Below are 16,813 nucleotides of genomic sequence, written 5' to 3'. Positions count from 1 at the left end.
CAAAAGCAAGCCCTATTGGCTATGCAGAGCGGCCGCGAAAGTGATCACGATCAAACATGAAAGCCGTGAAAGTGATCGTGGTAAAGCGCGTCGCGTGCGCCCGTGCACATGCACTGTAGCTCTAGGCTGGCCTGGTAGCACTTTTTGGAGCCCTCTCAATAAGTCTCGCCAGACCAGCGCATGCGCTGGGTCAGGCGAGACCTAATAAATGGATACGATTCTGTAACTGTGCTGAAAAAGAACTCTTCTGCTGTCGGACATGTTACTTTGACTGTTAACTAAATCAAGTAGCAAGGTGGGCCCATAGGTTTCCTTAAAGGCAGATTCATTCTTTAGTAGTCTCTTTGTGGTATCTTCATGTCTATGCCATGCATTGTCTCCTTAGTTGTATATCCCCTGACATTCTGCCAGTGTGAGGTAATAGAATGCTGATGTGTAACCTGAGACTCTTATCCTAAAGTATAAACCTATATTTTTATCACCTATCGACCAGCTACCCTGCATATTCATTTACCACTGATGCAGGTTATTCAGTTTTGCCTCATCTCAAGTTCATGAACTTTAGCGTTTCTTCATGTGCTTTACTAACATGTTCTGTCTGACATCAATCCACTCTTCTGCAAGTCTTTCCTGTAGGCCGTTCTGTACTTTAACCAGCTCGGTTTCCAAGGGAAACCAGGAAAACCAGGACTACACTGTTTCATTTGTGCTCCGGAAGCACACTTTATTTATTCCCAATACCCTTTCATGATCTTAAATTAATGAGATTTATCTTGTGGTGTTTGTTTTTAACTTAAATCTTCCTTGAAGTTATGCCAGACTGGCTGAAAAGCACTATTTTAATGGTGCTTCTTTGTTGCAACCTCTGCCCACTGTTCCAAGGGTTAATTATGGAGTGACCTTTGCTGCAGGCTTCCTGGCTCAACACCCGCTCAACACCCGCTGACAGCATCGATGCACTCTTGTAGAGCTATGGCTGTACTTGCCTATTAAGGACACGAGTAGAACATCTCCTTGGGCTGCTCTGCTGGTGTTCTCTATTCATTTTTAATACATTTTCCTTGCCTGAATTGATAGCATTTCTGAAGAATTTATTTCTGCAAGCCTGGCTGTCGTTTGCTCTAAGGAATAGTACCTCGTCAGATACTATTGTTGCTTACATTCATAGTGTCTAGACACTAGATTGTCACCAAGTGTTTTCAGTCCGTGCTACATTTAATCTGTGCTAATCCAAGCTACTGGTGGATAAAGAAAACAGAAGTTGGTTTACTACTGCTGCATGGGTGCACTCCGCATTACTGGCTGTGTGTAATGGTGGTGTTAGACGTTGAGCACATGATTGGAAGTACTGTATACCCATACTGCTGAAGGGTTAGCTGTTGAACGGTCACCATAATTTAAACTCTACCAGACTGTTACTAATAAAAGGTGGGATTTTGCATCCTCCATGCCCGCAACCCAAACAGCTGTCTTAATGGATCGGTTCAGCAAAGGTACCAGTTACTTTGTATTAGTAGACTTAATCTGCTGAATTGTCAAATGTAAGCTGAAATAGTTTTACATTGTTTACCTAGTACACACCCTCATTACTGTTGTTTTGAAGGGTACTGAATTTGGTTGGTAGGTTTTCAGTTGCATTAATTACAACAGCAGTAGACTGTCCATTTCTAGTCTGGATCCAGGGTAACTGCCACATAACGGAATAAGTCCTCTCCTGGAGCTCCATACGGTATCACAGAATTCCACAAGCATCATGGAATTCCAGGAGGTCACCACATGTCAATACAGTTATGAATACCATTACATGAAGTATAAAACCCTAAAAATAGGTTTTAAAAAAGACAAAAAATGAATAGCGACATTATATGATTTTTTTTTTTTATAACAGTTGATGTACTTTCTAGATGTAGGCAGGACAACACATTAATAGGGATAACTGAGCCACGGGTTAGCTGTGGCTCTAAGAGCCCATGCTCGATCTGAACCCTGAAATATTTGACCTGTAAATCATGCAACAAAAAACATAGGAATATGGCAAGGTGCCTTCAAAATAGCATATTTATTTAACACATGGAAGCATGTCTCCTTAGTAAATCAAATTCTCGTCAGCAAGAAGTATTTATTAAGTGATGTTTTTTAAATATAAAGTGAGGGCTTTAACAAGGGAGAGGGCCTTCATTGGTTGGTATAACCCAATTACGGCTGGCTATAAAGCTATTAGAACATTCCGCTCCACGAGGGCAGAATGTTCTAATTATAAAACACAAAGGCCTCTCGGAGCCCGGGGGGGGGGGTTTAAATCCCCCTTGGGCTCTAAAGCCTTTTTTTCCACAGCTCTTGCTGTGAATGTTCTACAGCTAACCATGCGTGTAGGGCCACAGCTGGTGGCTGTTGAACGTTCACAGCAGGAGTGGTGAAAGGGGGCTGAAGGTAGCCCCTGGTTCTCACCTGCTTGGCTGAACTGCTTTTTGTAGTTCAGCAAGCCTGGGAGGAGACTCAGGAGCTGAGCATCATTCCCCCCCTCCCCCTCGCCTCCCCCTCCTTCTGGAGCCCTAGTGACGTTGAGCTACAGGAGAAGGGAAGAGTGTGTGTCCTCCTGCATGGCTTCTGCCTTTCGCTTTCCTCTGCCTAAATATATTTTCGAGCGGCAGGAGTGGAGAAAGGCAGATTGTTGTGGTTTGTATTTTTCTGGAATGTAGAGCCTGATATGTATTGCATTGTTTGGTCCCACTGTCAACATTCTAGGAGAGTGGCTGCAGCAGTTGAGCTAGACGGACTGGTTTCCTATATGGTCTGGCGCTTTAGAGTAAAGATTAACTTATACTCCTGCTGCTTCCTTTATTGCTTTAGTGGGTAAGGGATCACCTCCAACAAATTGGTGATGAGCTGGTTTACTTTGAATCTTTTACCGCACTAGGAGTTGCCTGTAAGTCCGACTTATGAGCCAGTGAGTTCTAACGGAATTCAGTGTGTGCCAGCCGGCGAGTACTACGCTCAGTACTACCAGCACCACTCATCAGCTACAGGATGGTTTAAATTATTCCTGATGACGTTTAAGAGGAGACCTTGCTTTCTATTACAGTGGCACATCATTCAAACCTTATTATACAGCGGCACACCCAGCATCCTGTGTCATGACACGTGCCAGGTCACGCTGCGTGACGCTGAGGGGCCATTTTGTTTTCTTCAACTTCAGAGATCGTTCTGAATTCTGCACACAACTGATTGCCCAGAGTCCTGTCCACAATTGAGCGACTGTGTACATTTAGGGAAAGGATCAGAAATCGTGTGGATTCGGCGATCGAGCGACCCTGTGCACATTCGAGTACTGCGTACACTGGGAAGGTACCAGCAGTTGTGTGCTTAGATATGACAAAAATCATGCAGGAAACATGTGATGGTGTTATCCTTGATTTCTAATTTATATTGCAGCAAAACTGTGGTACTCCACCTTGGAATTTTGCAGAGCAGACTTAATTTAGTGATGGTGTTAAGTTCAAAATTCCTGAGCCCCCCCCCCCCCCCCACCACCTCCTACACACACTTGCTTTTTAGGTATGAGACGGAGCCTTCCATGAAGTGAGTGAAATGGAAGGAATATTTTGAAAGCTATATTGCTGCAATTGATGAATGTAAATGTCCACAGAAGTAAAGAATCCTCCTGCATTCTTTGGGTCCTGTGAGGTTGAAAACATTTAGTTGTATGCTGAAGGATACGGTTAGTGGGGACGTTAGTCTGTTCAGCTACTTTGCAGGATTTAGATAAATACTTGAGCACCGAAAGTAAATACAGGCATACCATGAATTAAGTTTTTCAACGCAAGCAGAACAAAGGTGAGTCTGCTGATTACAAAGTGGCAGAACATAAGAAGCTAGCTATTGACTGTAAATTTGGAGTGCCACAGAGTTAAATCAATCTGATAAGAACCTGTACTGTATTTGTAAGGTCAAGTCTCATAAAGGGGAGAATGAAAAAAGGTAGTTCCACAGAGAAATGGGGGGGAGGGAAGTAATGACGGGAGGTACCATCATTATGACAACAGGGAACATATTTCATATAGCAGAACATGTCCTGTGCTTAAGCAGAAATGCAGCAGCTGATGCACCATTGATCGTTATGCAAAGGAATGAGAAAAAAAAGTGTGAAATGCATCTACAAAGAGATCGGCCATTAAGTGTAGACATTCATGAGGTAGGCTGTAGGTGGCGAAGAGGACCATCCGTCCTGGATTGGCAGGTTCAAGGTAACCTGCACATCGTATTGGACCCCAAAAGCCCAGAGAAAATGTTGGTGGATGAAGGGCGTTCCATGGCAAATGACATGGCAAAAATGTTTCCTAAGATGTTTAGCAAACAATCAGGCTTGGTGGTAGGTTTTGAGCACGATATTATACTCAAGAGTGACACAATTCCAAAAGTTCGCAAATTAAGGAATGTGATAATGGTAGGAGGTCTCGAAGGAGATGGACAAATTGGTGGAAATGGATATCGAACTAATGGTGTTTGGACTGTATCCCTCTGGTAGTGACCGCTTGCAGCAGCAATGGCAAGATAAGTCTGTATGGATTTCCGACACTTGAATAGTAACCCTTTCAATCATTTTCGCTTACCTAAAATCAGAGATGGAGTCCAGCTTGAAGGGGGCTATGTGGTTTTCGACAATAGATCTCTTTGCTGCATACCATCAGGTCTCTCGCCAATGTCCAGGAAGCTCACTGCATTTATCTCATTCTCTGGGTATTTCTAGTTTATATGAATGCTGTGTGGCCAGTCAGCAGCGGCAGCAGTTTTCCAACACCTAATGCAGAGAGAATGGGGTGAAGTTCTTCCAGGACGATATTTTAGTCTTTTGGGGGGAGAATAGGGCATGGCACAGTGAGATTTCAGAACGTGTTAGGAATACTGGAAAGCAAAGTTTTGACCGTAGAGCTGAATAAATCCACGTTTGTAGAAAGAAGTGAGTTATTTGGAGCATGTGATAGAAGGGGAGGTGGGTTAAACCAAAACCTTCATTAATAAATGCTTTCACTGGGGCCTGGGCCCTATAAACAACCAACTAAAACAGAAAACATTCTGAAACCCTTCTTTCACGCATCCATGTAAAAGAAGCAACTGCCAGGTGACTAGCCATAGCCCTCTAAGACAAATAAGGTCTTTAACCATCCTTATCAGGTTGTTCCCGTACACCTCTAGGACACATTCCACCAACACTGTTGAAGCGCTCAACTTTACCATTGCTCTAATAGTGATAAATTGCTGTCCTAATGTCTAATCCCAGAAATTCATTGGAATTGCTTTAGTATGTAGATGTCACTTCTTCCTATGGGTTGGAGGTAGTTTTAAAATGATTGGATGTAAAGAGTTAACAGAGGTTTTTATTTATAGCATTACGAGCAGTGGAGCATAAGTATTCAGTCATTGAGAAGTAGTTACTGGTATGTTTTGAGCAGTGGCGTAGCATTGGCCCCTCAGCACAGTACGCTGGCCTGAGAGCTCCTGATTGACTCCGGAGGGGGGCCCTGCCATGTACGTTGTAGGAAGGCCCCCTCAAGTTTAGTTACGCCACTGGTGTTGAGAAATTAGTCATCCTTATTGGGAAGACTTGTGTTAAACAGACCACCAGCCATTAATTGAGGAGATCTAAAATTAAGAATTTCACAGCACGCTTAGCGGTTATTGGACAAACTGATGTCATTTCATTTACCTTTCTGTGGCTTCTTTTATCCAGTGAGCTCTCCATTACACTTAATGGATTATTTTTGGTAAATTAAATCATGTTAACATCCCTATTTTCTTTACCTTATACACGTGCCCATTTTTCTTATACCGTTCTGTTTATTAACCATGTATACGTCCGTGCTTGTAAGGTTTTTCCTATACTCAGGTTATTAAAGCTTTGTATTGCCCCTTTTCGTATTGGCATTTTGCAGCCGAATCAGCTAGAGGCAATTACTGGTGTGCTCTACAGTTGTCATACGGTATGGCAAGTGTTCCAAGTGAAACTGCTATGTTCTTTTGTAGCATTTGTATTTTTCTCAAAACCATTTTATTGATTTTACGGTGAAAGGCCATGGAATTTGAAGAACATTGTTGGTTACATCAGGTCAGATTGTCAACATGCGCAGGTTACAAAGCATAGAGTAAACATTTACAATAACAATCCCTTTAGGACAAGCGACTCAGCATATACTAAGTCACAGGGAAAAACACAGCAAACACTTAATTGCTGTGGGTGAGTCTGTCCTATGTTTAGAGTAGGGATGAAGAGGCCCCACTGCCTAGGGTATTCTTGGGGGGTATCAGCAGGGGGAGGGGCAAAGAGGACAGAAGCAGCAGGATGGCTGTAGTGTATACTGGATGCCCGATGTATGTTCAGAATGGGTGGTCATCATTGCCAACCAGTAATTTATGGGTGTGAACTAGGTTATCCCGAAGATCAGCTATTTGGACACGTCTCAGTCCATGTTATCTGTTGTAGCATTTGTAGCCGTAACATGAAAAGGTAAATTTGCAAAATGTTGGCGTTTAAAATGCGCTTTATCTGTAGTAGTTTGGTATAATAATTTTTCTAACCTACTGTTTGTCTCAGTGACTGTTTAACTATTTTGTTATACTGTGTGGGGCTTTGAAATATTAGCAGCCTTATTTGCACAAGACTCTGTAAGGAAATTACTGAAGTACTACGAATAGCTAAATGCATGGAGTTATTATAAAGTTTAACGGATCATGTGTAATTTCATTATTTACACAGCAATCTTTAAAAATGAACACAGTGATATGGATCTCCAAATATCTGTTTTCTCTTCCCTCCAATTAGTGCCCTTAAAGACAGCCGTTTTCCCCCAATGACGAGGGATGAGCTGCCACGGCTTTTTTGCTCCGTGTCTCTGCTAACAAACTTTGAAGATGTGTGTGATTACCTGGACTGGGAGGTAAGAGCTTAAGGTTCAGTGATCGGAAGCCACATTAAATGTCACTGTTCATGCAAATATAATGTTTTAGAAATCACTTTAATAAGGTTGCTGTTTTTTTTAATTTAGAATGGCCATTTGGATGAAGTAGACCTTGGAATTTGATTGGGATAAGAGCTGTAACAGAAATACTGGTAGACTAAACAGGTTTCAGGGAGACTTGCTTCCACACTGCCTAAAACTTTATCAAATGTAATGGGTAAAGTGGCCTCACAGGTCCCACCCTACGCCACAGCAAAACCCGCACGTCAAGACCCACCCACTCACTCACATGCATGTTTCTCAAAATATGGGACCTGCTGAGTAGCGATGCACCTCACATCCCCTTTGTCATAGAGACGTGGCTCACCCCCCTCATTGGCTCCCAACATTACCATGGCAATCCCAGTGGGCTATGAAATCGCTCAACAGGACCCCTTTCACATACCAGAAGGAGGACTCTTATCTACAAGGAATCAATCCAATGCAAAACATCCACAGAGAACGCCACCTCATTCATGGAACACCTGCACTTCAAGCTGCAAATCTCAGAAAACTTAACCCTGAACGGAACCCTCACCTACTGGCCACCCAGACCACAAGCCACCTATACCAACCTTATCAGCAACTGTGTTGCTCCACTCACCATAAGCTCCAGAGCCTACTTTCTTCTTGGTGACCTCAACTTTCACATGGAAGAGACCCAACACTCCTCAAACTTGAGCAACATCGGGCTTGCCCCAGAACCAACAAACACTGCAGTACACACACAAGACACCATCTTCACAACAAGGGACAGCATCAAATTTAACTCCACCACACTGCACATTTGGACCGGCCACTCCATCCGCTTCGAAATCAAAACACCAAGTCAACACAGTTACCAGGTTCAGCTTTCCAAACCGCAGCTGGGGCAGAATCACAGAAGCAGACTTGCTCCGTGCCCTCTGCGCGATCAACCTGGCCCCGCAGACAACCTCAACAAGAACATCAACTTCAACAAACAGATCAAGATCTGCGCAGATTACCACTCACCAAACCCAACAAACATAGTAGATCATACAATCAGACCAGCTGGTACGCAGAGGACAACTGAGACACCAAACACTGAAAGAAGCTAGAAAGGAATTGGAGAGCCAGCCACTAATCCACTGACAGAACTACCTACAAGGCTGCATGTAGACGCAATCACCAGCAAATAAGAGACACCAAGGAAAAAGCTCTAGTTGACCACATTGAAGGAAGCTCCAACAGCTGCAAGTAGATAGTCTCGATCGTTAAGGAGCCACTGTCACAAACTGCTGCCTCCCAGCAACTCTGCGGGAACCTATCCAACTTCCACAGCAAAACTGTAAATATCTATATCACCTTTGCACACCAGCCCAACCTGAGAGAACTCATTGCTAACCAATCCACCATCAGCCATGACTTGACTGCCATCTGACCGAATGGACAACCCTCACAAGAAATTACACAGCGACAGTTATGCAGATCTACTCTGACCCTAACTAATCCAGGCCTCCACCGCATCTACAACCTGAGAACATCACCAATTAGCACCACCCTGACCCAGATCAACACCTCAATCACGTCTGCGCTTTCCAAAATGAATGGAATTTGAAAGCATAAACACCCTCCTCAAGAAGCCCATAACCAACCTGAATCAACTGAGCAACTTCAGACCCATCTCTCTGCTTTCCTATCCAGTCAAAGTGATTACGACAATCACCAGTCCACTCACAACCCACCTCAAACTTCACCATCATCTAGACAACACTCAATCAGAATCACTGAAACAGCCCACATAGCAGCCATGGATGACATTTGAATCGCCTTGGACTGAGGAAAAACAGCAGCCCTCATCCTGCTTGACCTCTGTGGCCTTCAGAACTATTTACCATAAGACCCTCAACAGAAGACTCCACAAGATTGTCATGAAAGGATCGGCTCCTCAGATGGATCTGTTCCTTCTTTACAGGAAGAACCCAAAGGGTCAGGCTGCCACCCTTCGCATGAGGCAAAGAAATTGATATGCGATGTCCCTCCATGTCTTCGGCAACAAGACCATCCCAAGGGACTCCACCTGGTTGCCGTCGGAGCTAGGACCAACACACACACTCCCGCAGACCACGTAAGAAATCTAGACTCCTTCTCGACCTCCTAATCCGCACCCACATCCCACCGCCCCTCAGGCAGCTTCACTGGCTCCCACAAGTGCAGCCAATTCAAACTTCTCACGTACACATACCAAGCCCTACACAACACAGGACCAAAATACCTGAACAGCTGCATATACTTTCACCAACCCACCAGACAACGCTCTGCCTCACTCTCACACATTTCTTGCCTCCACAAAAGCAAAACTGGAGGTTGCTCATTCTCCTACAGCGCATCCAAGACATTGAGTGACCTCCCTCAACACATCAGAGCCTCCTCCCTTCTTGAATTCCACAAGAAGCTGAAACCTGGCACTTCTTATAAGCGCCTTAGGAACCACAAACCTACACACCTTCCCGAATGCCTTGATACCCTCTCAGGTGATAAGTGCGCTATACAAATGAATATAACGTGTGACTAGTTATTTATCTGAAGTGTTTCCGTAGCACCATGCATTTTGTGTTGGTCGCTTTGTAAGGGACGGTTCTTAAATGTTACCTGTTATAAATGTTAGTGTTTTCTGAAGCACATACACATTATGCTTTTTGAGGGGTCAAAAAAACAATTCTTTGGAGAATTGATCACTGATATGAATAGCGCAAAGTCTACCTTAATTTCAATAGGTTTGGTCTCTCAGAGAAAATGCTCACCCTAGTGCACTTTTTCATTAAAGTTGGTGCTTTCAGACTGGCTTAAAAGCGTAGATGACAAGATGGTAACATTGAAAAGAGAGCTGATCTTCAACTACAGTTCCTCTCTCGATGCAGAAACACAGATTATATTTAATTCATATGAAGCAGAAAACCATTACACTGCAGCTGTAGACTGCAGCAATCCTTGAGGTTCATACTAGCTTTTAACACTTGATTTTTATCAGCTACAATTTGTGGATGAATTACCCAATAATGCCAAATAAACTGCATTGCAAGATTCAAAAGAAACTATTCGTAATGGAAAATTCGTGCTGGAAGGTGAAGGAATGAAAAATGTATTACAAGGTTCAAAGTTGGTGATAAGATTGGAAACTTTATTCATCTGATAAGTGAAATGCCACTCAGCTGCTATTTTCACTTAAGGTTTTGCCCCAGTGCATCTGGAAGCTGACAAGAGTTCAAAGGCCAAAGAGAAATTCTATTGTACAGGAGGAACGTTTCAGTTCAACAGTAGCTAATTTCTGGAGTGTTGTCATGTGCAAGAATCTATTATACAAGTGAGCTAAAAAAAAGCTTGTAGTAAACAAACTGGTGCATGCATTAACCAAAATTGACTATCTGCGTGAATCTATTCATAACGTGTTGCTGCATATACATAAGCCTTGCCTACGCCTGCCATTGTTGTTTGAAAGGGGTTTTCTTCGAAGATGTTTCGAGTCACAAGATCCTGTAACTCCTCCCCTAGCCCACAATGCACCAGGACAAAGACTCCACCTCATATCTGCTATATTGTCTATCTGGTTCGGACGTTCCAGTTAAAGCTCCGGGACAGGCTGCATCGCTGGACTTGGACCTTTGGGGGGTGAGGGGGTCAGTTCTTGAATTCTACTTCCGCATTACATGAGGATACATTTATTTTTGTTAGGCACAGGGAGTTTTAGTGATTTGCCCAGAATCACAGGATGTTCAGCGTCATTGCCGAGACTCGAACCCAGTTCCCCAGGTTCGAGGTAGTAACCTAACCGGTAGGCCAACTCCACCCCCTTTGCACCAAATCACAGGTTCTCGGACAAAAGTTACTCATAGAGCATCCATTTCACCACTGACCTGAGGACCAACCTGAAAGATGTCCTAAAGTGGAAGCTGAGCACTTCTTCTGAGGGAGCCTGGCATCTTGTCTTGGGACGAGCTGCCAGAGGCCCTGACCTTTGGGTGTGCCTCCAGGGTCCTCTGAGACCTCTTAATCATCAGACCGCAGCTCCAGCAAAGCCTTCGGCGAAGGGCATGAGCCTAGGCATCCAACCTTGGCATTGATCCATACCAACTCAACCCTAATTGGCTTTAAAGTGGACACAGAGAAGTGACCAGCTCTTAGACCTTGGCTCTGAAAAATGATTAGTGAGAAACCTTTCACTTTTGAGCTTTTTGATGTCAGTCCACAGGGAAAATTGTAGCGCGGCCACCCTACAGCACCAGCCCCAGAAGAGGAGCCTCACCACTGAGGTACAGCTATCGGAAGATCTCCAGTTGTTTCTGATCCCTAGGAAGGTTAGCGGCAAGGACACTTCTTTTCTACCTTAACCTTCTACTCACAGGCCTCACATACCACTAGCAATCGTTTAAGATTCATACACTACCAGAATTGCCACAGTCTTACACATGTTATCTCCTCAGTTGCCAGTTATCTTCATACTCTGCATATAGTGAATCACACCAAGGGAGCCATTATGATCCTCATGTGCTGCACCATGATCCTGCCACACCCGGGGATAGTCCTTGGGAGGTGTTACAATTTGGATTTACATGACGATTTAGACTTGGAGCCTTTTTCCCTCTCTTGGCCACTGCCTACCATGCAGTCATGCAGAGGGTGGCACAACACTAAAGTTCAAGCTCAATATAGTTGAGGATGGCAGCTTTTGTGGTTTGTAATCGAAGGCCAAGAGAACTGTCTATTATCTTCCCATGCGTAAAAGCTTGCAGTGCAGACAATTTCAAGGACCCAATCACAGTTGGTCATCACCCTTCAGGTCAAAAGCAATTACAAAGTGGCCCAAGCTGACCAGTTTAAATCTGCGGCCATCTCCCACCTGATTCTTTGGTGGTGCAAACTACCAGAAAGCCTTTGCTCAGGCAAAAGGTGATGCTCCTCTTCTACACAATGATAGCAAGAACATTCATGCAGCATGTTGTGGGTGCAGCCATTCAGAGGATTGCTAGTTGTGATGGACTGCTCTCTAAATGCCACCTTTGACTGGGAAGAAATGGAGGAGTTGATTAAGCAGGTCCCTCAAGCCTTCCACAAGAGAAGGGTACGAACTAGTCATGGAGGTAAATACTCTCCAGGCAGGGAGATCAACTCCAGTTGTATTTTTGGTACAGCCTAAGATTTAATTCACTCTCCTAAGGTGGAATGATCTAAACGTGTTGTTGGGCAGGCCCCTTCTTGACCCAGTGTCACAAGTAATTGTAACCATGATGGGGTGCACATCTCACCCACACCACTGTTTAGGATACCTGGACACCACAACAGAGTTGGCACATACATATCCGGAACCCATGCCTATCCGATTAGTATTTACAAACGCATTAGAGGCAACAGGCCTCGTTAAAACTGACATAACTGCTGTCTACTACATCCTGAAGCAGAGGGTGACTCTCCCATTACAGCTGTCAGCTCTAACACAGAGTGTTTGGCAGTGTTAGAGCTGTCAGCTCTAACCCAAATTGTTTGGCATTGGGCAATTCATAACATTCAGCACTCTGTGGAGCATCTGCCTTAGGTGATCAGCTTTACAGCCCTATTAAGGAAGATGCAGCAAAAATCCCACAAAAGGGAGATGAATCCCCAAGTGATATAAAGCTACTTCCACCTATGAACACTGCCACAGTCAATCTGTTGGCAAAATGCTGGAATATCACCTCTAGATGCCCTGACAATAGTACAGGGGTATGGATGAACTAGTCAGGAATACTTGCCTGCACTTTTCCTCCAGGGACTCTTGTAAAGAAAATTCTTTATCCAGATTCTGGTGTACCAACTCGGATGAGACAGCCTTGGCGTCTCCACAAAAAAACCTTTGGTGACTATCTGCTGACTTCACATCAGGACAATCTCAGACACCTGAGACTAACAATCGGGCAACTGGGAAGGTGGCAGGGGGGTTGGGGGTGGGGGGGGTTGGGTATGGGTAGTGTTTCCTTAAATTCAGAGGAGTTTATGCAGGTCCTGTATGAAGTTTGTAAGTCGCCTGCATGTATTTGTTTGCAGCAAAGTGGAAGCGATTTTTTTTTTTTTTTTTTTTTCCCATTGCTTTTTCAGTAAACAAAAAGGTGCCCTTAAAGCTTCTGTCAAGGACGTTTTCTACTATCTTTGACTTCTACAAAAGGCAATGCCTAGATTGGCGTGCCCCTCCTCTGGAAATGACACGTTGTGTATAGGGTGCCACACCTGCAAAGTAATGTTGCTTTCCAGAGGATAGATATTTTATTCTGATTGATTTCAGACACTATGAGACCCCAAAATGTTCCTTTCGATAAAGACATTGTCACTTATTTATTCCCACCTTATTACACTGATGAAGGCGTTGTATTTGGACTTGTAAAATGGTACTGACCTGGGCTATCCATTGTGGCCCCTTACAGAGTAAAGTGTCTCTTTGTAGTAGTGAGCAGAGATGCAGCCGCGCTGCACCTTCAGTTGCTCATGGTAGAAACCAAGACAAACTTGAGATGGATTTTGCCGCCTGCAGAGCCCTTGCTTCCCTTTAATGAGGCTCTAACAGAAGCTGTGCCAGCGAACTCCTGTAAGCGGTACTTCACTCAGTGAGTTGCACTATAGCTAAGTGTTATAGGCCTACTCCTGAGGATGTGTGACCCAGCACCAGAATCCTGATAGTTCTCTGGTTCAGGCTCCCACTTGCAAGGTGAACCTTAATGTGCGCCACACACTGCCCCGCTGTACCGAGAATTAAAGCAATTTACTGTGTTGGAAAGGTACATTTCCTCAATTGCCTGTTTGACAAAGATGTTCCTGAACTCTGTCTGCCTGCTAAGGTGCTGTACACATGCTCTTTGGAGTATGGACAGTTAGACCCACTCTTCATGACGAATTCAGCAATACGTTTGTGCAGTTGATCTATGATGGACCAGATGTGTCAAGCATGTTTGAGAGCCGGTACCGACATGACTGACTCAGTGGGTCGTGCCATTGTCACCAGTTTTGTGTTCCAGTCACGTCCATGGGTGAGAATCCCAAAATTTTCATGGGTTGTGCAGGCGTCCTATTGATATGCCATCTGATGGTTGCACTGCAGTATACAAAAAAGTATAATCTTTAAGTGGTAATTACTTGGACCACATCCCAGTCCATCTTTATTTTGCGCACCATGCCATCTCAGTTTGAACCCAGCTACATGGAAATCAGTTTTTGCCCTGTTAGTGGGAACCATCCAGCCCAAACTACTTGGCCAGGTTCTCCCTGAATCTGAACACAAGCAACGCAGGACTGTTTTTGCCCTAGTTAGGGCTCATCAGCCAGGTATAGCTTGGTTCCAGTAACTGTACGCTGTACCCATATCTGGGCATACCGTCGCACTTGGGGCAACACACTGAAGCATACAAAAGAGTGATGGATAAAATACTTGAATTAATTTCAGCCACTGGTAATTTCTTGCAGCCTCAGCAGGGAACTACTGGGAAGCTGGAGCCCTAAACGGCTACAAGGGACCTCGCAGACAAAGTGACACCCATCCTCTACCTTGCCCTTATTGCCAAAATAACCACTGTGAAGTGGGAGTTATCACTACCCAATCTGTTGAGGCTTGGTGTCGGGCCCTATAAAAATGGGTGAAAGCAGAGGCCACCGCTCTGAACAGGGAGGCCAGCGTCGTTGTCGCATGGCCCATGCCCAGGAATAATTGCTTTCTTGGTTGACTGACTCCTGGACCATACGGATTCCACGTCCAGGACTACCAGCCTCTCATTCTCCCTTGCGTAATGTTGACTCACCCTAACTGGGGTAGAAAGCCTTTGACCTTGTCCCAGAACCTCCCAGTACTCCCAATCACTCACCCCCAAGAACTGCTAAAACTCCCTGCACTAACCCCTTGAAACCTACACACCAGAACCCCCCTATTTCTCCTCTGGCTGCCTTTTTCGTATGCCAGCTTTACCCTTTTTTCGACGTTGCCAGAGCATCTCATAGATGAGTTCTAATAGATCTCCAAACATCTTAGTAGGACCATGCTTTTTTTTCAGTGGGGTCACCCCTAAGTACCACAGCACTCTACCTCTCCCACCAACACCAGACCCTCAGACATCACATCACTTCGGAATTCAGGCCAGTGTGTGGGTGCACCTACTCTTCCCTATGGCTAATCTTCTCTAATTCTGTATCTAGACTGTCCGGTTACGATCTCATTGTTTGTAACTTGAAAACTCAAACACTTTATTTTTTAAATTGTGGAAAGTCAGGCCAACCAAGTAGTACAGGTGGTATAGAGAGCTAAATTATCTGTTCACATCCACCAACTTTTTTCAACCCCAAGAGGTAATACAGCTACATAAGAAATGCACAACATGTGAATCAAGAAAAGATATGTATTGCAAAACAAAATGGTTACTTACCTGTAAGAGTGATTTTGTGTTTTTACATGCAACACTCCCACTTCCCTGGAAATTGAGAAGCTGCTGAATGCAAAAGGTATAAGAAAGAGACGAGAGTTGGCAAGGGGATAAAAACTATCTGAAGATGGCGACCATCTAGAGGGGCATCTGATGTCTGAGAGATGGAAAGGACACCAAACAGTTGTCGCTCCTTTTTTTTTTTTTTTAAAAGGATCAGATTTCTTTTTAAATGGTCTGGTTGCTTTAGCAAATTGTCCATGGTGAGGGGGTGGTGGTCAAAGTCCTTCAACATGCATTCCATAAAAGTAAACCTTCTCAGACCATGATAGAGGCAGGATGTTGCTTGGATCAGTTCTTCCGCTTACCATATGTGGGTCCAATATGACACTTAACATAATTGCTGGATATCCATGCCACAGATACTGGTCTCCCTTAATGTTGTGCTTTTGGGTCAGCTTCATATCAAAATGCATATTGAAATTTCCTAAAATCAGTTTCTTTAGTTAGACTGGATGCCAAGGCTAGTCTCTGAGTTAATTCCTGAAGTAGGTGGGCCATAAGAACGCAGAAAATGAATGGCACATTCAAGTGAGACAGGATTCTCTCCAGACTAACCCCTTCAACTTGTCTTAAATAGGAGTGCTACTTTGTAGAATGTCTGCAATTTGGGTGAATGAGAAGGGACAGAACTTTTGGTCTCTGAAATGGACCCTAGCATCCGTTTGCAGCTGCATGCTGTTTGTTTGTCCATGAAGCCCTTTATCCATTCATCAAGGTGAATACCAGTCCAAGTTCTGATGGACAACAGAACTCGCATGTTGTACTCAAAGAAGCATGGTGACAAGGGGAATGGAGTGCTGTTCCAGGAAGTTCTGAGACTGTGGAGGTGCCTTTGTCTCCCAAGGGAACTCCTCAATGGCCACTCATTTACAGGGCACTGTAAATGCCAGAGTGGGTGAGCTTAGAAGATGCCATCTGGTGGACCATAAATGGCAGCTGCACTTAGAAGTGGTATAATTAGTTTGAGGCATTTGAGCTGTAGATCACATGCTTTGCATACTCCTGCCATCTAGTGTTGTGTCCGGATGTTTGCAAGTTGTTGTTCTTCAAAGAAGTCTTTCCAGTCACGAGGTAGGTGGCTCCTCCTTTAGGTGATAGTGCGCATGGGCATCGACTTCTTTGTTTTTTTTTTTTCCGCCATCCGGTTCGGATGTGAATTGCTGCGCTCTGGTTCGACCGTTTTTCCGTTTTTCCCTCGATGCGCAAGACACTACCCCTCAACGTTGTTTTCGATCGCATAATCCCATTCTCCACGTATTGTATTTACTGGAAAAACCCTCTTTCGATTGGGTAGCTCGTAGAAGGCAGTCAGGCCTACCTGCGCCCATCCGCCTCGCAGTAGATGGGACGGACTCCATTTAAATT

The 16,813-nt window shown here is 44.4% G+C and overlaps 1 protein-coding gene across 1 annotated transcript in view; it reads left to right on the top strand.

The window, feature by feature from the left end:
• AMMECR1 (AMMECR nuclear protein 1) overlaps positions 1–16,813 on the top strand; it is a 533,815-nt gene that overhangs the window by 212,096 nt on the left and 304,906 nt on the right. Inside the window, exon 3 of the mRNA XM_085608176.1 lies at positions 6,818–6,932. Coding sequence (XP_085464302.1) covers positions 6,818–6,932 — 115 coding nt within the window. The remainder of the gene's footprint in view (positions 1–6,817; positions 6,933–16,813) is intronic.

Source organism: Triturus cristatus, chromosome 5_2 (assembly GCF_964204655.1).
Source record: "Triturus cristatus chromosome 5_2, aTriCri1.1, whole genome shotgun sequence".
In the NCBI taxonomy this organism is placed as follows: Eukaryota; Metazoa; Chordata; class Amphibia; order Caudata; family Salamandridae; genus Triturus; species Triturus cristatus.
This window is presented reverse-complemented; position numbering and strand designations above follow the sequence as displayed.